Source organism: Rattus norvegicus, chromosome 14, assembly GCF_021556685.1.
Source record: "Rattus norvegicus strain SHRSP/BbbUtx chromosome 14, alternate assembly SHRSP_T2T, whole genome shotgun sequence".
NCBI lineage: Eukaryota > Metazoa > Chordata > Mammalia > Rodentia > Muridae > Rattus > Rattus norvegicus.
The window spans coordinates 15,900,874-15,922,254 of NC_141547.1; the positions used below are offsets into that span (position 1 = coordinate 15,900,874).

The 21,381-nt window shown below is 42.7% G+C and overlaps 1 protein-coding gene across 4 annotated transcripts in view; it reads right to left on the reverse strand.

Moving 5' to 3' along the window:
* Nucleotides 1-21,381, reverse strand: part of Uso1 (USO1 vesicle transport factor) — a 65,356-nt gene that overhangs the window by 11,963 nt on the left and 32,012 nt on the right. The window contains exons 8-18 of one of the 4 annotated variants that reach the window (XM_087584169.1): nt 20,295-20,415; nt 16,513-16,691; nt 13,496-13,636; nt 11,221-11,309; nt 10,620-10,774; nt 9,512-9,717; nt 8,009-8,029; nt 3,071-3,181; nt 2,696-2,814; nt 2,394-2,575; nt 1,145-1,266 (exon numbers count right to left, since the gene is read on the reverse strand). In XM_087584169.1, the coding sequence (XP_087440295.1) occupies nt 1,145-1,266; nt 2,394-2,575; nt 2,696-2,814; nt 3,071-3,181; nt 8,009-8,029; nt 9,512-9,717; nt 10,620-10,774; nt 11,221-11,309; nt 13,496-13,636; nt 16,513-16,691; nt 20,295-20,415 (1,446 nt within the window). 4 annotated transcript variants of the gene reach the window in all.

Genomic DNA, 21,381 nt, shown 5'->3' on the forward strand with positions numbered 1-21,381 from the left:
AACTGAATGACATTTTAAAGGATGTGACAGGACCTAAGGTGCACAATATAACATAAAGGACAGTGACTAGCAGTATGAGAGCAAAGCGGCACTAGACCACCCGAGACAGAAATCTTGGGATCATACTTATCCTCCTCTTTGCACCTTAATACCTGCAGAGAAACATCACCAAGTCCCCCATGTTTTATCTTCAGTGTCCACATTCCTCAAGTCTATCCCTGCCATACCACACAGTATGAGCTTTACAGTGTCACCAACACACATACACTTAGATTCTAACAGTTACCGAGAGATGCTGACAGGATTCATTAAGGCATAGATTCCCCATATAGTTAGAATATAGTCAGTCACTACTTGTAGGGATGCTGTGAAGTAAGAGATACTGAGGGCTGTAGAGATGGTTGAATGGTTCGGATGGCTCAGCGCACTGGCTGCTCTTCCAGAAGTCCTGAGTTCAATTCCCAGCAACCTATGGTGGCTCACAACCATCTGTAATGGGATCTGATGCCCTCTTCTGTTATGCAGTTATACATGCAGATAGAGTATACATATACATAAAATAAATAAATAAGTAAATCTTAAAACAAAAGACACTGAGTTCACAGAACCCAGCAAATATGTAAGGCAGTCACTATCATCATCCCTGTCACCAACATCCTCCCCTAACTGACCCATCACAATAATCTTCCTGGCCTACCTCCCTAGGCTTTCCCATCAAATGCCTCCTTCACATAGCCAGAAGCTGCTCTAGGCTCATGGCAGCCACAGCAAACTTACTGTGCTGTATGCCATCTCCTGCCGCTCTTCCTTAGCTCTCTTATGGAGAGTGTATTCCTAGGCCCTCTCAGAGCTCAGCCTGAGTGAATGCTGCTACACCTTTGATTAGCTCTAGCACTAGGCTTAAAATGGTATAACATATATACCACAATAATTTAGATATCTGCCTCACCCTGACATCAACAGGAGAATCTATAACATCCTGAACAGTGCCTGGGGTAAAGCAAGTCCCCAATTTCATAAACAAATGCATTTGAAAACAATGCAGTTTACTTTATGTATCCCTCATCCATTTGAAATGCCAAGAAGCGCCTTCCCTCAAGCAGGGTTGCTGCCAGTCAGGAGAGGACAATTTGTTGGTACTTACTTGCTCACGGATCATATTCTTATAGTGAGTCACAATATTATCATGCTGTTCTAAGGTTTTCTTTACCTCTTCCTCTTTCTTATCTTCTTCGCTGGACTTATAAATAGCCTTGGTAATAACACCTGTAAGACAAAAGGTACTCAACTGTAAGTGTAATGTAGCTTTTGTTTCCTCAGGTGAAGGGATAAGGTGAGATCCATACCCACGCTGTGTGAACACATGGCTTGAGGTGAGCCCAGAGCGTTTCTTTCTCTGTACTAACTATCCCTAGGCCTAGGCCTGGAAGCTTCTAGCCTCCATACAATCTAATCTTCTGCAAGCCCAGACCTTGAAGGCTTCAGCTTCCAGCCTCCACTTGCTAACCTGGGCCTCTCAGACTTCCTGCTGAATAAACTCACCCTTTCTGAACTCTCTCTGAACTATTGCTGGGTAGTTCAACACAGCTGTTCTGGCTCAAAACACTTCTTCAAGGTGACTGACTCAAACTGGAATCTCTCGGCTTCTGACTGGATTGTTATGCTTGAAAAACCTGCTGCTTGATTTCCATGAACTCAACGACACTGACTGCACCTACCAAACAGACCTCAACTGCACTCAGCTGAACTGCACAGAACTCAAGTGAACTTCACTCCACCTCTCTCTGCTCTGCTCTTAAGTAGTTTCTCTTTTCTATGTGTTCTAGTGAGAGTTGGGCATATCCTAGCTCTGACTCATTCTGTCAAATCTTTCTCTGATCTGTCACTTTGTCCACCCCTCAATTAGACATCATTGTTTGGAATTAGGGATGTGTACTAAGTGTGTGACTGTTTTCCAGCCAGATCATACTGCAATTCATGGTGTGTCTGCATTCCAGCTGGATCACAGACAGACCTAGGTGGTCTTTGGATGTGACCTCTTGTCAGAGCAGCCATGTTTCTAGATTAAAATTCCTCTATATAAACTGCAGTAACTGGTTTTCTTGAGGTTCTGCAGACTGAATACAGGACCTCAAGTGCTGAAGTGCATGCCTTACCACTCACTTTGTAAACATGACTTAATTTACAAATAGCCTAACTCAAGACAGTCATGCAATACTTTCTAATCTTAGCGATCCAAAGTGCTGCAGATGAACTTTCTGGCTTACTCATGGGCATCCCGAAACACACACACACACACACACACACACACACACACACACACACACACACACACACACACTGGCATGCGCACGTACAATGACTTTGGATCAGTGCAAACCTTCACATCTTACCTTCAAGTTCTTTCACCAGTTTTGTAAACTCATGATCAAATATCATGTATTCTGGACTCGGAAAGTTTGGCTGGGGTTTCTGAGATGCTCTGGAATATAACTCATGCTTGCTAATAAATCCAAGTTTCTCTATGTAATTCTCTTTGCCAATCCTCTTCTCTATTAGTTGCTTTAGTTTCTCTCTACGTGAAAGACAAATGGGAAGCTTAAAAGGCTGCAAAGTCATAAGCTTGGTTTACTTACACTTTAGCAAAGGCGTATCACTGTCTCTGGTGTCTAGATGGCCACCTGCCCTTACTTACTTCGTGTAGTTTTCTAGTGAGTTGTCGTTGAAATAAATTGAAATGCCCAAAAGAAGGGCACATAAGCCTTGGACCAACTGCTCTTCTTCTCCGAGATTTTCTGCAATCTGTCCTGTAAGCTGACATCTTTGTTAAGGAGTTGAGTGTTATAGCATCCAGAATATTTTACTTTGTAATCTGAATTTAACACACATCTTATGTAAAGTTTTCTATAAGAAATTCTCTATCTATCCCAAGCCAGCATAACATAAAAACCTATACATACACAGCTTAAGCATGCATAGTTATATATCTGTAACATTTTCAGAAGTTGTAACACAAGTTGAAAGACGTAAGTTACTTACACACAATGTACCAAAGCTTTGCAAAGGATACAAATGGAACATTGGCTGAGTTGTGAAGAAAGTGTGTTACAGCAATCGGACAGTTGCTTAACCAGGTACAAAGCAACATCAACAACCCGACTCTTGTCTGTATCTTGCTTCCCTGTAATAGATAAGTTGGCAGAAACCAGTTTATATTTACTATTTTTTCAAACTCAAAGTTAGCATAAGATCCCTCCTTGTCTTTTGTGTTAAAAGAACTTAAGCATGTATAAGAAAGCCAGATTTTAAAAACTGGACTAAAATAATACATTTTTGTGTCTACAACAAGCTGCCCTTTCCAAAAGAGCACAGTGCAGAAATTAGAATCGATTCGTATGCACAAATGGTTATTTAAAAAACCAGTGGTGGCTAGGCTGGGAGTACAGTTCAGTTGATACGGTGCTTGTCTAAAATGCAAGAAGCCCTGGGTCCCATCCTCAGCACTGAACAAAGCCAGGTGTGGTGGTGCACGCTGTAATTACAGCACTTGGGAGGTGGAGGTTACAGGATCGGAAATTGAAACTGGTCCTTGACTATGCAGGGAGTTACACAAGAGCCTGTACAAATAAGTAAAGCATGCTAAGACAGATGTTAGAACAAAACTATAGTGTGGGAGCCTTAAAAGATCAATCTCAAGACATGATATTAGAATAAAAATAAGCCCATATAAAGTTGAGTGGGGAGGATGGTGGGAAGGATCTGGGAGAAGCTGGGGAAAGCTACAAAATATACTGTATAAAAAATTAGAAAATGAATAAAAACAAAAATATATGTTCCAGAAAAATTAGTTATACTTCACTTTTTTAAATTAGCAAAGTAATGAGATTTTACTGAGAAGTGAAAGTGTAAGACAGCTATACTACAGAAGAAACTTGAACGGAATTTTAAAAACAAGTTCTTGATAAAAGGAAAAAAAACCCTCTTCTTTCTTCAAAAACCATCACAAAACAAAGACAAACAGGCACAGAAAGATCTCCTAGGTCATTTAATGAGATCCCACGAGAGCAGTGTTCTCAGTCAGGAAGATGAGAGCCCTGCTGCAAAGCTAGGGTCCACGCCCTCTCACGCTTCCTCTCACGCATGCCTCGTGGAGCTCGGCTCTCTGACATCCAGATAAGCCCTCAGCGCGCACTGCACGGCTGCCTAGACCAGGCAAATAGGATCAACAAGTCATAGCCATGTTGAAACTTTAATATAATACAGTTAGGTTTCCATGTATAACGCTCTTATTTCTAATACTGCCACTCCCCACTTATAATACTTTTTAAAAAACAGAATCTGAAAGAAAAATAAAATCAGCATAATAATGCATCATTTGGGGGGAATTTTCAGAAAGAATCCAAATTAGAATTACTCAAAGGAATAAACTTAACTGTTGCTACGTTTTTCAAATGTTCTTTTTAGATTTAAAATAAATTTACTTATTAGTACGAATGTGGAACAAGTGCCGCATCGCAGGTGCGCGTGCCCATGTCAGACTTTGGTGAGTCAGTTCTGTCCTTCCAGCATGTGGGTCCCAGCGGTTGGATCCAGGCCCTCAGGCTCGGTGGCAAGGCTTGCAACCACTGGGTTATCTCTTTCCCTTCTTCAAATCCACCCAGATCACTCTAATTTTGAGATCCTGGAGGCCTTGGTCTACTTATGATCTATCCTCAGGCATACGTAATATTAAACTACTCTAAACGACCTTCTAGGTAGACATCATGTGAGTTAGCTTTCCCTGATGTTTTCCTTGTTCTCATCTGTAGCCTCCTGTTACAGAGACTAACAAGCTGAAAGCTCACGCTTAGTCAGGTGCCTGGGCTGTCGACCTCCTGGATCAGAATTCCTCACAGTAGCGATCGGCTGGCAACAGATTCATTTCTGTTGCATATGGAAAAGCTCTGCATATGCAAGAATGACTCAAACAAATCATCTTAAGAACAGATTTCTTGGGGCTGGGGATTTAGCTCAGTGGTAGAGCGCTTACCTAGGAAGCGCAAGGCCCTGGGTTCGGTCCCCAGCTCCGAAAAAAAGAACCAAAAAAAAAAGAACAGATTTCTTTCTTCTTTCTCTCCTTTTCATGATAGAGAGTGATGTCAGGGCTGACCCCTGCTAGGCATGGGCTCTAATACTGAGTTATACCCTGTTTCCAAAGTTTTATTTTTGTAGGACTAAATAATCTGATTCTTAACATCATGTGGAAAAGTAAACTAGTGTTTACTGTGAAAAACAGTAATGAGGTTGACAGCAGATCCTGAAGAGAAATCAAGAGATAAAGTCCAGAAATAGACTTGTACAAAGGAGAATCTCAAGCAACCACCAGATAGACTTTAAAATACTGGGGCAACTAGATAGCTACCTAGAAAAAATAATCTGTGAGAGCTGGCAAGATGGTCCAGCAGATTAAATTGCTTGCTGCCATGCCTGGTAAGTTCAGCTTCCAAAACTCATGGAAGAAAAGAGAGAACTGATTTCCAAAGTTGTCCTCTGATCTCCATACCCACACCATGGAATGTGTGCTAAGATAGGCAGCCAGACATGCACACATGTGCACACAGATGGCTATGATGATGGCGATGATGGTGATGATAAAATAAAACTTGAAAAGATGAGTGGATCTTGTATCACATACAGTTCATTAAAACATGGCAGAGGAAAAACACTCACATAACTGGAACTTATGGTTAAGTACCCTAGAATACTTAAAGATGATCTTTCTAAGAATGACTTATAAAGCAGAGACCATAAAAAACTGATTTTAAAAATCCAAAACAAGGGCTGGAGAAATGGCTCAGAGCACTTGTCAAAAGAGAAATGACATGCAAAAAAAAAAAAAAAAAACAAAAAAAACCAAACAAACAAAAAAACATAGCTGCGAAAATACACAGCTGTGAGCTGCATCAAAGGACAGCACACAGCTGAGCTCCTCAATGGGTGCAGAGATTAGAAAGCACCAGACAAGTGCACACCTTCTGCGGAGCCTACGGAGCCCCACCGTGAACCATGGAGATTTACAAGAGTAGGCTGAAGATATTACTTGGGCATTCTGAAGCTTAGTCATTAGAATCCAGAGTTGAAAGGGTGAAAGAAAAGCCATAAATCCACAAACACAATGGCATTCTTTGTTTCTTATGAGAGAGGGAGTAGTCAGGGTGTGTGCACATGCACACATGTGGTATATGCGTGTATACAGGATGCCACATATCTTCCCTCTCTTTCTCCACCTTTTTTTTCCCGAGTCAAGTGAGCCTCTGACTGGACCCAGAGCTCACCCAGAGACTGGTTGGCGACCCAGCAGTGCCTGGGCTGCACCTTCTCCAACCCTTCCCTCAGTGCTGGGGTACAGGTGCACCACCATCCCAAGCTTTTGTGGGCGCCAAGGATCAAAACAGAGGCCTGCGTGCTTATGGCAGGCACCTCACTCGCAGAGCCACCTCACAGCCCTGTTTGTTTCTCTGTCTGTCTGCTTGAGACAAGGTCTTGATGTGCTAGCTAGTCTGAACTCACATTTACACAAGGCTGGCCTCACACATACACTGATCCTCCTGAGTCTGCCTCCAAAGTGCTGGGATTATAGGTGTGTACCACCATGCTCAGGCACAAATAAAATACTTGAAGTTAATGCAAATAGTCCTCATTAGCAGCTATGATACTCTCCCAACTCTATTTTCTAAACAAAAGTCCTTCTCATCCCTACTACGTTCATTCTAGTTGAGCATTTTTATACTGTTTATGTAAACAAAAGCTGGCACTTAAAACTTTTAAGGTTTTTGTATGAAAATAAGGTTGTAGAAGTTGGACATAATAGGTCTACATATAATCCTAGCACCTGGGAGGCAGAGGCAAGAGGGTCAGGTGTTTAAGGCCAACCTCAGTCACAAAGGGATTCCAAGGCTAGCTTGGCTTCCATTAGACCCTGTCACAAAAGCAATAAAAATAAGTAGTTCTAGTGTCATAGGATCAGACTCACTTTTAGCAGCAGCTTCTAAAAGAATAAGAGCATTGATGTTCTTGAAAGTACAAAAATATTCTATAATTTGCTATGTGGTTTTTTAAAAAGTCAATCAATTGAAAACACAATGTCTGTCTTTTAAGTGCATGGCATTTATACTTAAAAATATATATTCTAATATCAAAAATTTGGGGCTGGAGGTTACAGCTCAGTGGGAAAGCACTTGCCTAGCACACACAAAGCCCTGAGTTTGATCCCCAGAACCATCTAGTAAAACAAAGGAACAAACAAACAGAAACTGCTGGCACAAGTTGCCACATATGTGTATGTGAGTTACAAGTGCATGCTAGGTCACATGCACACATGAAGTGCAGTCACTAACTAGGCCTAACTTACTACCTGCCCTGCACAACTGAACCACAGGACCAAACAAGGATAGTAAGACTTTTTTTTTTTTTTTTTGGTTAAACACTTTGTCAAAAGAAAAACTAAATCAAACTGAACATAAAGATAGTAAAACCAATATGGTAGTTGGAGCATATAGATTATACCCAGAATAATCCATACTACTTCATTTAAGATCATTACAATTACAAAAATTTTACTATTGTACTATTAAAAGAATGTAAGTAATAGAAGTAAAAGAAGAAGTTCCTCCTTCATATATTGGTTAAAAGACACACTTTATCTCTAAGTGTGGTTTTCTTTCTTTAAGCTGTTTGTAAGGGAAATAAAGAAACAAGCTTAGGCGAACAACACAAGAACCAAAACTGCGAGTCTGAGAGAGTGAGCACCCTGGAGGAGCCCAGGCACACAGTGTGCTTGTTCCCATAGTTCTCAGTAACCAGCCAAGAGCAAAGGGAAGAAACTGGAGAGCCACCTGTGACAGCCAAACTCGCCAACACGTGTGAGTAGAACAGAACTTCAAACAAGCTGTTAAAAACCAACTGCAAAACCCAAGACAAGGAAGAAGCCTGTCAGAAGAAAAGGCCTCAGCTTATCAGGTATACATACCCGTCTGTCGATCTTATCGCCCTGCAAATTATATCAAACATTATTCATAAACATTGCTTTAAATCATCCAAGTCCAGAAAAGACCCTAAAATATGCTCTTAGTCTCTGAAAATCTAAGCCAACACTTAGAGGTAGTGAAGCTCTACTTCTTTATAGAGTAGGCACACAGAGAGGCCTTGTGATTACTTACAGGGCCCAGACACCGGCTCCCGAGGCCCTCACAGCGCATCCAGCACACTCACAAAGCTAGGGTGGCAATGCTGGGCATGGAGTTCCCACAACTGGCTTGAAAATAGTTGTTTTCAACAGTGGCAGGAGACCACCAAGCATTAAGTAAGTAAAGATTTGGAACATTTAATATAGGGTTTTTTTGTTTTTTTGTTTTTTTTGTTTTTTTTTTCCGGAGCTGGGGACCGAACCCAGGGCCTTGCGCTTCCTAGATAAGCGCTCTACCACTTTTTTTTTTTTTTTAAATCACTAAGGGACAAGTGATAAATTGGCAACTGAAGTAAAGCAATTTAAACATCATTCATTTTTCTTCCCTATCTTTATTTTTAAAGATCTCACTTATAACTTCTATGAATAATAACGGTATTTCTTTAATTAAAAAGTCCCCAAAAGGCCTGGGAAGTGGGGGTCTAACTCAGTGGTGGAAGGTGTTTAGTAAGCATCGAGAGTCCAGTGCCGAGCAGCAAACAACATCAACAAAAAGTTCAAAACAAAGAAAGTGCAGTGTGTGGTGAAAAAAATAGTGAGGACCACAGCACAGCACAGCGGGAGCACAGCACGGTGGGAGCACAGCACAGTGGGAGCGTGGTAGGGAGGACCCACCACTACTAGAGCAGTAGACAGAACAGTAGGCTTCTCCATAACCGAGCTTCCGTCAGGACCCTGACTTTACAGGCACACTGTGAGTCAGCTTTAAGCCTTCAGAAGGCTAAGCGGACATGGGCAAATCGGGTAGGATGCCTAAGCCCTGTGCCCACGCTCCACTTGTTCTCATTAAGTATCTGCAGGAACACAGGTTTTAATTAGTCTCGTCTACCTTGCTAGGCACGTGAGAACTCAGACAGGGGAAGTAAACACTGTACATTTGCATACTTAATAGACTACGATTGCTTGTTTTGGGATGACCAACTGCTTCAGGAGAAAACAGGGAGGCACAGAACTACAAACTGCATTACTAACTTTCTCTGTTTAACTAACCCAGATTCAGTTACTAGGAAGATAAACGACAAGGAAGAGCCCTGGGTAATTTAAGGACAGAGTAAAACTCGAAATAGACCTGTGCTGAGGACTTGTGTTTTTATCATAATAAAGTCCTTAACCATTTGACAGAAGTATTCCTGTAAAAACAGGTACTGCTTCCTCTCTACCTTAAACCTTCCTGATTTCACTGAAGTAGAAGCCAGCAAGTGCTCTCTACCTCTCTACCTGTATCTTCCTGGGGCTCCTGCCCGGGGTCCCTGGCGCTCGCCCCTCAGGAGCCCTGGTGGCCCTTACCTGGGACAGAATGTTGGTGCACTGCTGCAAGAGCGACACTGGGGGGTTGCCGATGCTGGTGGCCAGCTGAACCCTGAGCAGCTGCTCCTTCTGGGTGGCGTTCCCTTGCAGTGCATGGGCGAGGGCCACGGCAGCACACCAGTTTGAGAGGGAGTCTGTGGAAAACAAACCTCCGCAGAGCAGCTGGCCAGCTGAGACCGAGTTACCTGTTGCTGCGAGCAGACAGGAATGTTAGCCGCTGAGCACACGGAATATCCCAACCTCATGAGGGTTCAGAGGACCACGTTCCACACACAGATGGTATAAACACTTACGCACTCTCAGGACATTCGAACCTGAGAGGGACCTAGACAACAGGAAGCCCCTCCTAAGAACGGGAGCTGTACACACGAGCACCACAACGCTGCAGGCGTCAAGCTGACTGCCACTTTACAGACCCCACCTTCGTGGAAAACGACATTTCTACTACCTTACTCACTACCGCCATCATCTGAGTTCCTTCCATTTAAGAAAAGAAAGCTTTATAAGAGCTTTTACAAAAGTAATTTTAGTAAAATACAATTAAATACTTATAAACTTTTGCCAACTTCCAATATTTATGTGATTAAAATAAACTCACTGATATTTCTAATCACTTGTGTTAAATTGCTTTTAACTTTGTGAAAACAGCCTTTTAAACACATCTCAAGTAAACTCAACACAGGAGAAATCCCTAAATGATGGCTGTACTCTGTCACAGAACAATAGGCTGAAACATGGAGCCTAAGCGGTGGGATTTATCTGCTAATCGCTGTCAGCGGCAGCCCTGTTCACTGGTGTTTACTATATACCAAGACCCACAACTCTGCCTGTGTAACTGCGTACGTGTAAATCATCACAACCTTTCTAATGACATCATCCCATGTACAGACCAACGGCAGAACCCTCACACATTAATAAAGCAAGACAAGTAGAAAGTGCGAACTCAGGAGTGGTCTGTCTTAGCTCCTCTCCAGCCCAGGGAAGGTTTCCCCTAAGTTAGAGTGCCTTAGGGTAAAATGCAAGCAAAGGGTTAACTACAAGCTTGAAAAGATTTTTCCTTTCTAAATATTAGAACTAAATTACTTGCCGTCAATAGTGGAAGGTAGCAGAGTGGCCACAATCTCTCCTTGTCCTTTCTCGTTTTTATAGAGGAAGCACTGGAAACAGTAGAGCACGGCGCAGCGCAGTACAAATGGCTGCCTCTCGTTGACCATGGACATGAGCAGCACAACGATTGCCGGTCTGTCAGAGTGCAAGGGAAAGAGTGAGCAGAAGTGCACCCCACCCCCACTACCAGTCCTTCACAAAGACCGACGTGCAGAAAGGCTGGTAGCTGGACCAAGTATTAAGTTCCAGAAGCATGGTCGTAAACAGCAATACACTTTTACTGTCAGACCATTTCCTTTAAGAAAAATAAGATGGGGCTGGAGAGATGGCTCAGTGGTTAGAGCGCTGACTGCTCTTCCAGAGGCCCTAAGTTCAATTCCCAGCAACCACATGGTGGCTCACAACCATCTGTAATGGATCTAATGCCCTCTTCTGGTGTGTCTGAAGACAGCTACAGTGTAAAAAACTAAAAAAACAAAACAACAACAACAAAACACTTAAAGAAAAAGAAAGTGACATGTGTATGAGACCCACTGCACCCGAGACCATCCTTCATCCTCCATGCACTTCCTGATTCCTACCGTGGGGGATTTGAAGGCGCATTCACAGAAGCAAAGTAGTCTTGATTTACTTGGCAGCCTCGAATAACTTCTGATACAGTATTTATGGTCTGTCAAGAAAGAGAAACAAAGGACCACATGGAGAGTAAGTTAAGAGGGAGAATCTGTTTTTTAAAGAAGAAAATGTTATAGCTTGCTTTGTGTTTTTATTTGTTTATTTCATTTGTTCTATCGAGACAGAGTTTCTCTGTGTAGTCCTCCTGGCTGTGCTGGAACTCACTCTATAGACCAGGCTGGCCTTGAACTCACAGACCTGCCGGTGTCTTCTCCCAAGTGCTGCCACCACCTGGCTAAAGCTATTCCTAGCTTCAGAGATTTGACGAAGGAGAGAAATGAACAAGGAAGAGCACCCACTCCTGTATCTGAGGGGAACAGACCTGCTGTTGCTAAAAGGGTCACTACCGAGGCGGGGGGGGGGGGGGGGGACACACCATATTAGCATGAGTAGTTTTCAGAAAACTAGAATTAAAGAAAAGATCCAAAAATGTTCTGAAGAAAAAAGCAGGTTTCACTAGGAAAAAAACTAGAATTCAAAGTGATCACATATTTCTCCAAAGTAGTAACAGAATGATGTCCAAAGGCTGAGTGACAGTGATTTCAATCCTGAGTTCCATACCTAGTCAAACAGTAAAATAATATTTTCATGTATAAAACAACAACAAACCCCCCATTTTGGCAATTACTTTTAGGGAACTTAGTAAAATGAGCTAAAGAATCGAGAAGTAAGGAGGAGAAGATTCAAAAGGAAAAAAGGAATTCAAATCAAAGGAGAGGGCAGGGAGATCCCGAGAGAATGGCAGAAGGAAGTCTAGGACCGGAACTGACCACAGCTCAGATGGAGCAAGAGGATGGAGGGTTTCCAAGACTAGAGTGAGGCGCGCTGCGCTGAGCTGCGCTGAGCTGCGCTGAGCTGAGCATGGATGTACAGTTATACAGAGCTGCACAATGAGAAAGAACGCAGCCATACCTCATGTAAGAGTTGGACACACATGATGCCCTCTCCCACTGGATACAGAACGGTTTGGCTGAGCAGAGCAGTACTAGTACACACATTAATGCACAAGCCGCAGCAGGGGACAGTGGCTTGGGCCTGTAACCTCAGCACTCAGAAAGCTGAGGCAGGAATATTACCTGGAGTTCAAGGCTAGCCTGGGCTACAGTGATAGCCTGCCTCACAAATGTTGTATTTATACATATAAATCCCATTAGTTTAAACATACATTCCATATAATAATCCTGCCATGCCAGGAGGAAGTGAAGTAAGAGTTAGGAATCAGAGGTGTTTGGGAGTAGGGAGGCTGACTTAAAGTAGAGACAAATGTGACCAAAGACAACTGGTGTATGCTAAAACCTTTGTTATTGTGTATACTTTTAATATGTATAAATTAGCTGACAAGTTACACCTTACTTAAAAGTTTTATATCATTTACGTGTTTGTTTACACCTGCATGCGTGTGCCATGGTGCTTATATGGAGAGCACACGACAACTTGTGGGACAGGGTTCTCTCCTTCCTTGGGATCCAATTTATCTCAACAGGTTTGGTAGTAAACATCTTTACTGATTCTTCTTGCCAGCCCAATAAAAATAATTCAAACAAAGTATCTATATTTCTGTGAACTAACTTCTTTATTTTTATACATAAGAAACAAAAAATGCCATAAATCAAGGTAAAAATTTACTATTCTATGAGTTTTTCTGTTGAGGAAAACTAAATTTGCTCTTAAGATTAAAACTATAAATTCCTTCTGTACGTGGTCTGAAATAACCCAAGAATGGTGGTTTGCTACTCTCCTGATTCTAAAAATGCCACAAAATCATGCGAATCGAGAGGTTCAAATCTTTGTGTTCATTTCTAAGAACACTAGGCCATAGGGTATGCCTTTCTGAAAAGCTACTGGGTACTTGAAAGATGTCACTTCAAAGAAGCCATGTTTGGAGGGAGGAAAGGAAAGAAGAAAATAATATTATGATATTATAATTTCAAAAATGATTCATTTCTGTTAAATATGTTTAGTAAAATTAATGAATAACACTTCCAGATGATGGGCTAAGGTTAAGACTGTATGTTATGAAACTTGAGGAAAGACTATGCCCTTGAGAACTGACACTGTCATTATCGTGTAACGAGTGAGGAAGCTATCCTGAAAGTGGTTAGCTATCACTCTTCTTCCTTCAGTTAATGTCCAATTCCTAGGATTCCCAACTTCAACTTCTGCAGAGTGGCTTTCATTTACCTCAGTCAGGATATCAGCAGGAATTCCGGTAGCCATCAGGATAGTGCAAAGCTGTTGTAGTAACCCACACTGGAACATGGCCTTCTGGCAGCTACTGGTAGCACCGGGAGGGTTGGTGGGAGACACCAGTACCCGCACAAGCTGTGAAAGAGAATACACTTTGTCTTTTAAAAATTTGCAGCAGGGTGTGATGGAGCATACCTGCAATGCTAGCTAGCACTTGGGAGGTGGAGGCAGGAGGACCACAAATCCAAGACTAGCCTACTTGGATGAAGCCCTGTCTCAAGATCATCTGCAAAGGCTTGAGACAAAGCTGACCACGTGAACAAAACCATCTGTATGGAGCACTCGCTTATGTGCTCACACAACTAAGTGCTGTCACCTCTTACTTCTATGGCAACAGTGTTAGAACATAATACATTTTGCTATTTGCTTAATGCTGTCCCTCTCAGGTGATTTGAACTCTCACGGTAGCATCTGCTTCAGTATTCAAATAATAAACACAGTATTTATAAAATAAGGGATATTTAATACAAAACTGAATTAAGATATGGGATGACAGGCTTCTCAGAGAAAGTATGATCTAATAGAATGGGTCTAAAAACAGGCTCGCCTGATTTATGATGAATTCCACTAACCCTGGAAATAAAGAGAGGCTACAGCTAAGAGCCGGAGGTCTGACAGAAGACTCAGGCACTGGGTGGAGGCTGGTCTCATTATTAACCAAATCCCCATTACTCCATGATTACTTTGAATCTGAACACAAAATTTCAGAAACAAACAACTAATTAGGCCCAGTTAAATCTTCAAAATAACTTCAAAATAACTTAACAAATGGCTTATAGTGTACAAACTAGCCATGTTTTATATACAAAAATCATGTACTATGTAATATTGTATTGATGACAGCATTTAGGTAATGAGAGTGAAGACAAATGTCACCCATGATGTTATAGTACAGAAGTAATCAACTAGAACAATTACATCACTAGAGACAGGACATGCCACAGATTCTGCTTCCCTGATAGAGGACTTGGGAGAGGGCAGAGCAAAACAGCTCTGAAGGGAGACTTTGTTAGGTGGTGTGGCACACCTTCCAGCTCTCAGGATGGAGTCAGGACAGGGCCTCATAGTGAAACCTAACCTCCCTCTCCTAAAGATAATAATTTCGGTTTTCAATGGCTGAGGCGTCTACTCAAACAGAAGCAGTGGCACACCGTCCTTCAGCGCTGAAGAAGGACCTGAGAGAGAAGCAAACCTAACCACAACTGCAGAGAGAGACTCTGCAGCAGCGCTAACAACATCAGCTGTGGCTACAGAGTCAGGAAGTCAACCTCTCCATCTGTGAGTGGAAAGACAGAAGATGAGTGAATCTCATTCGCTGCGGACTTCATGGTCTTCACTAAGCATAAGAAAGGGATGTTTCCAGTAAGGGAGACGAACTCTGCAATGAACCTACATATCTATGTAGTATATAACACAGTTTAGAATATACATATATGTAGTATATGTGTAATACACAGAACTATATGTAATACTACGTTTCTCTGCTTACATGATATACTACATTAACTTTTTGGACAGACTATACTATTTAAACTGACACTTTCTTCAAAATCTCTCATTGTTAAGCAAATTGGGAATAATAGGACCGAAGGTCAGAGAGGGATGATGTTAACATGAAATGCCCTTCAAGGGAGAGCGAGCTTTATTTATTTTTCAAAAGTTTTATTGGTGGTGAGGACCAAACCCAGCGCCTTGTGCTTCCTACACAAGTTCTCCACTTCTGACGTAAATCCAAGCCCTATTTTAAAATTTTTATTCTGTGGGGAGAGAGAGATGGAGGGTTTGGGGTATAAATGAATGAATAGTGAAGAGGCAGGAAGAGGGAGTTTGATCCCTTGAAACTGGAGCTACAAGCAGATGTAGCGTTCAAATATAAATAAATAATGGGGCGGAGTCGGGCTCCTCCAGAACAGCCAGTGTTTTTAACCACCGAGCTCTCTCTCCAGCCCCTCGAACTCTTTCCCTGTGCTGTGAGTCACACCTCAGCTGCACTCCTCCAGGTCCAAAGGGCTCCAAGCCGACTACGGCACCGATCCTTCCACATCAGTGCTTACTGCACTCACAACAGCTAAGTCACCGAACCAACACAGGGTCCAGCGAGCGCTTACGGTGGTTCGTGAGGACGTGCTGACTCTAGGTTCTCCAACACTCTACTCTGACCTTCATGGATGCCCACCATAATGGCACACATTCACTCAGACACATATAGATATAAATGAAAATAAATCTTTAAAAAAAGGTTGGGGTTGGGGATTTAGCTCAGTGGTAGAGCGCTTGCCTAGGAAGCGCAAGGCCCTGGGTTTGGTCCCCAGCTCTGAAAAAAAGAACCAAAAAAAAAAAAAAAGGTTGTCTGCAGAAAAGTGAATGCAACTAGAAATAATCCTACTAAATGAGCAGGCCAGTCACAGAAAAACAATGTACTATTTTTTTTTGCCATTTGTGGTTTTTAGATTTTACATAAATCCAGAGAAGTATGTAAGTATGGGTGACAAAGGAACAGAAGAGAAACCATCTACAGAACTGAGGGGGAGGTGAAGAAGGGAGAGGGCGGGGCAGTATAGGTGCACGTGCGGTTAATACTTAATATATCTTTTCCTTGTGGCAGCTAGTGGGAAATTGCCTGATAACCTGAGTTTGATGAAACTTAAATAAAAGTACCCTACATGGTGGGAAAAGACTGACTCCCTAGAGTTGTCCTCTGACCTCTATACACATGATACGACATGCATGCTCAAGCACACACAGAACACTAAAATAATAACAAAAGGAATGACAATCCCCGTGTATACCACAGTATATATGCAACGAATATATGTTACTAAAATTCTTTTAAAAGGCTTTGTATTGCCTTAAACACCCACTGAAAGGCCTGGCTTCACTAAGTCGAAGCGATCGTCTTCTGTGGGAAGAGCCCGACAAGACGCTTTCCACGACGTCTGAGCAGCACATACCTGGAGCATTAAATGAAGATTGGTCACTTTCTGTGCTGACCAACCAGGATTTTCATCTCCAACTTCAAACCAAGCTTTCATACGTTGAATATAAGAGCCTTCTTTAAAAAAATTTTGATTGGAATTGTTGTTTTTTAACAAATTTTGGAGCAAAATCAAACAATCTTCCACTACTATACCTGGGGACAAAACATAAAATGGAGGCATTGAGGCTGGCAACATCTGACAGAGCTCAACCAGTGTCTCAAGTGTCCGTCTCCACCGCGGTCAGTCAGCAGGACACAGCCTGGTCTGACCTGATACCCATGTGCCTGGCTGTGCTCTTTCTCAGTCCAACTCACTATAGTAAGCCACCTTTCATATCCACATGCAAGCTTAAATAACAGGTTTTCAGTACTGATGGTCAATACCCCATGGCTAGACTAGACGGCCTTCTAGAAGCTCATTCTCTCCACTAGACTGTAACGCCCAAACACAGGAGTCTGTAAATGTCCAATGTAACTCTGCAGTCTTGGCAGACACAAGAAACTACTTCAGCTATATACAAAGTAGCAAGTACTAAACATTTCCTGTCACTCCCATCTGACACAGCTCTGCCTCTTCTCTAAAACCCTGTCCCCAGTCTCTCCATTTGGCCCTCTTCAGACTATGGTCCATGTCCCTGTCCTCCGCTGCATTCTTTTCCTACTTCTTTAATTACAAATGTCACTGTCCTGGGCAGTTTCAACCACTCCAGCTTCTGCTATTATTGCCACTAAAACCTTCTCACTGACCTCTACTAAGTCTAAGACAACCAGGAGTTCCCACGCACTCTGAGTACAGAGTGCTCCAGGCACTGCCAGCTCTAGGTCCCCCAGTACACACACACCTTTAATCTTACAGGATTTATGTTCAGTGGGGTAGATGACTTGCTGAGAACCCTGATGACCTGAGTTCAACCCCCAAGGTGGAAGGAGAGAGACAATTTCAGCAAACTGTTCTCCGGTCCCCACATGTTAAATGTGAAAAGCGATCTAAATAACTGCTTCTTAGAGCAGACTTACAGTTACAGAAAACAGGACAATAGCGCTTCCGCCTGCTCCCCTCCCCCGATCTAGTGTGGTGAGTCTGTCACAAAGGACAAGTAAACACTGGCGCACATTATGGAAGATCACACTTCACTCCTCACCCTGCAAATCACTGAGTTCTGACAAATATAGAACCTGTGTATTTACCAGCACAGTACCAAACAGAATAGTCTCACCACTCCAAAACTACCCGCCCTGCTTATCCCTTTTTCCTATCCAAACCCCCAGTAACTGCAAATACTTTGTCCTGACCACAGTCTTCTTAGAAAGCTGCATAACAAGAATCATTCAGCAGCAGGTACTTAAGGCTCCCATCGCCCTTCTGTAGCTTGATGACTCCTTTCATTGCTGAGTAATATTTCATTCAATTACCTATTAGCATGTGTTCATTCACCTACTCAAGAACATCCTGATTGCTTCCGGGTTTTAGCAATGTGAATAAAGCATGTATGAACATTCCAGTGTAGCTTTTCGTGTGGATGTAAGTTTTAATGTAATTTGGATAAATATGAAACAGTAATCCTATGAGATCTCACAGTAAGATTGTGTAGCTTTGAAGAAACTGCAGTGTCTTCCACACTGCTTGTGCCCCTTTGTACGCTCACCAGCATCTAGTGGAGTCAGTGTTTTGGATTTCCCCAGTGCACTGCCATGCAGTGGTGTCTGGTTGTTCCTGCTGCAACTGCCTGATGACGTAATGTTGAGCATTTATTTGTCTATTACTGCAAACTGTGGTATCTGCTTTAATGAAGACTGTGTTCAGACCTTTTGCCTAATTTTTAATTTGCTTTTCTTTTTTAAGTTTTTAAGTCTTTTTTCAGATATGTTTTAAATATTTTTCTCTCAGTTCATGCCTTCACCACATTCTCTTAATAGTGTTTTCTGTAGAACACAACTTTCCAATTTTAATGAAGTCCCAGTCATCGGCTTTGCCTCTAAGGCCATGCGTTTGGAACTGTTATCTGAGAGCCTGCTGTTGTTTGCAAACTTAACCATGTATTTGCAGTGGTTATTTACTAGGTATATAAACTGACAAAATACAAATATGCAAACATAAGGACTTATGAAAATTATTTGTTTGTTTGCTTTGAGGCAGGGTCTCTATCATGTAGCTGTCCTCTAACTCAGAGAACTACGTATTCTGCCCGCAGAGTGCTGGGATCAAAGGTCTGCGGCACCACACCAGGATCAATTAAAATCTTTAAACTCACAGGAAAGCAACCTTGGCTCCAGAATGGTCAACTTTTCGGCTTTACTCCTCCTGACACCTTCAAGCTGTCAACCAACTTCTTCCCTCTCGCTTTCCCTTCTAACCGTCTTCAGAACACACGCCTGCAATCCCAGCAGCTGGAGGCCAAGGTGAGACGATCACACACTAATGCCAACTTGAGCTACTGATAAGATGCTGATTGCTTAGAAATGTCTGAGATCAAGTTTGCTCCTGCCTTAAGTTCCTCCGTGCTATAAAGAACAACTGTGCCTTGCCCTGAGAGATTTGAAGCAGTGTTTGACTCAGTTTTGAGGCTGGAAGGAGACTTTGCACCTAAGAGACAGATGAACACCAGCTTTGTAGCTCTACCATGAGGCACAGACTAGTCCTTGGGAGTAGGAAGGGCACCCCATATACGTATTGGGGTGAACTAAAATGTTTAGGGGCCCATGGGCACAATAAGATCATATCAGGAGAACAAAGTCTACTAAGAGCCATGTGGTTGCTCAGTGGCTACCAGAGCGCTGCTGTGCAGGCCTGGAGCCTGAATCTGATGCCTGGAACACACCTAAAGAGCAGTGACTCTTCCACATTGTCCTCTGACCTCCACACAAATGCAGCTCAGCCTACCACCACCACTCCCTGTGCCACACAGCAGACTCAGTCTACTGAGTCTGATCCTGTGCTTGATCCGGAGAAAGCAGTGAACACTGAGCACTGGGACAGTAACAACCCTGTCATCTGATAACAGACAAAGGCTTTCCAACTGTCCCAGGCTTCAATCTACTTGTCCCCCTGTTGGCATGGTCTACTGTAACCCTCATTTGCTTGTCCTATCATCATACAGGACATTTAGCTCGACTCTAAAGCTGGCACCAGCAGTGTAACTTCTCCAGCTCTTGGAGAAGCTCAGTTTGGTTGATTTTCATATTCATACAGAACATGCTCTATCTGTTTCCCTGGGTTCTGAAACCTCTAATTCTACCCCTTAGCTCTGTGTACTCTATATGTCACACATGTAGATATATTTACTGTATGATCTGTAAGTTAATTCTAGGAATTAGGACTTCAATAAAAAGAACCTGTGTTGGCGAAGAGGGCGTATCTGGAAGATGCTGCGTCTGAGTTACAACGCCTGGGGATCACCACCCCACACACCCTGACACTGGAGACGTGGCTGTGCTCGTGTGTCTGGCACGGCGCACTCGCAATGCAGACAGACTCCTGCCTTTCTTCTCTGCCTGGCTTACATGTCCACAGCTCTCATTTCTTCCCTTGGGGAGATAATCTGCTAAAGACTCCTGTCCCAATGATACTTCTAGGTCCCCTCCCTGGAAAGACTGAAATCTGTGAAAACCCGAGGTTGTACAGCAGCATTTGATCCTGGGAGTCTATGGTTGGCAAGAGGGGCAGTTATGTAATCAAGTGTATGTTCTGCTACAAAAGCATGGTGCCTCCCTCAAGATGAGGGAGGACAAAGCAGTCTTCCCAGTCTCCCCTCTTACCTCCATCGCTGTTCCCCTCCTCTGTAATAATGTCCAGTAGTCTCTCGAAAGCATTTTCAAAAGCAACAATTTTCTGGATCGCTCCGTTGCTCCTTGTTAATGCCTGCAGTAGTAAGACGCCCTGAGGGAAAAGAAAGGTGGCGTTCAGTTGGGTACGAAATTTATTGGACACCTGAAAATTACTTTAAAATCACAGACTCCTACAATAAACAGGGTCCAACTGTTTCGCTTTCTATATACAGAAGGTCATAGAGGGCAGAGACAGTTCAGCAAACTGTTCCCCTGAAGGTCATAGATCACATAGGAATGGGGCCTTGGCAAGAGTTTACATCTAACAGGTCTTTCCTTACTACATACAGTAAAAACGCAATTACCTCATTCCTATCTGTCACTGTGTGGTTTCCACAAGCTGAGACTGATTATAAAGTTCTCATATTTACTCTACTCGAAATGATAATATAAATCATGAAACACCACCATGTTCTAATAGGACTTCTACAGAATTCAGGAATTCTTGCAAATCAGGCCCCTAAATTCCTACAGTTTGATTTTAAATCAACAGAAAAAAGAAATGAAAATTCGCAACCTGTGCAGGAAGTTTACAGAAGGTACATGTGGTGCGGCTTTTCTGCCCATGGTCTTGTCCCACCCAAACTGTCAAGAATGGCTTCCATGAGGAAGGGCAGCGAGAAGACTGGCTGTCCTGCCACCCACAAGGAATGATCCAGGAGGGTGCCATTGACATTCCCAAGCAAGAAGCAGGCCATAGGCATTGAAATCTGGAATGTGTCATGGGGGAGATGAGGTTCAGATGGGTAGGGAGCCTCCGGATGCACCTGAGGACTGCATGGATAAGGACGCAACCAAGTTGTCTTGGCCAAAGGAATAAGGAATATTCCACAGTGTATCATGGTAACTTATGACCCTGTTTACACATTTCAAAATCTAGTCAGTGTGGATGAGACCTAACTGCTGAATGTCAGAACAAACAAACAAAAAGGTAACTAAGTCTTTGCCCTGACTTTTAGGATTTTTTTTCAGCCTATTAAGCTGTTTATAATCTTTGTCATTCACAATTTAAAAAACA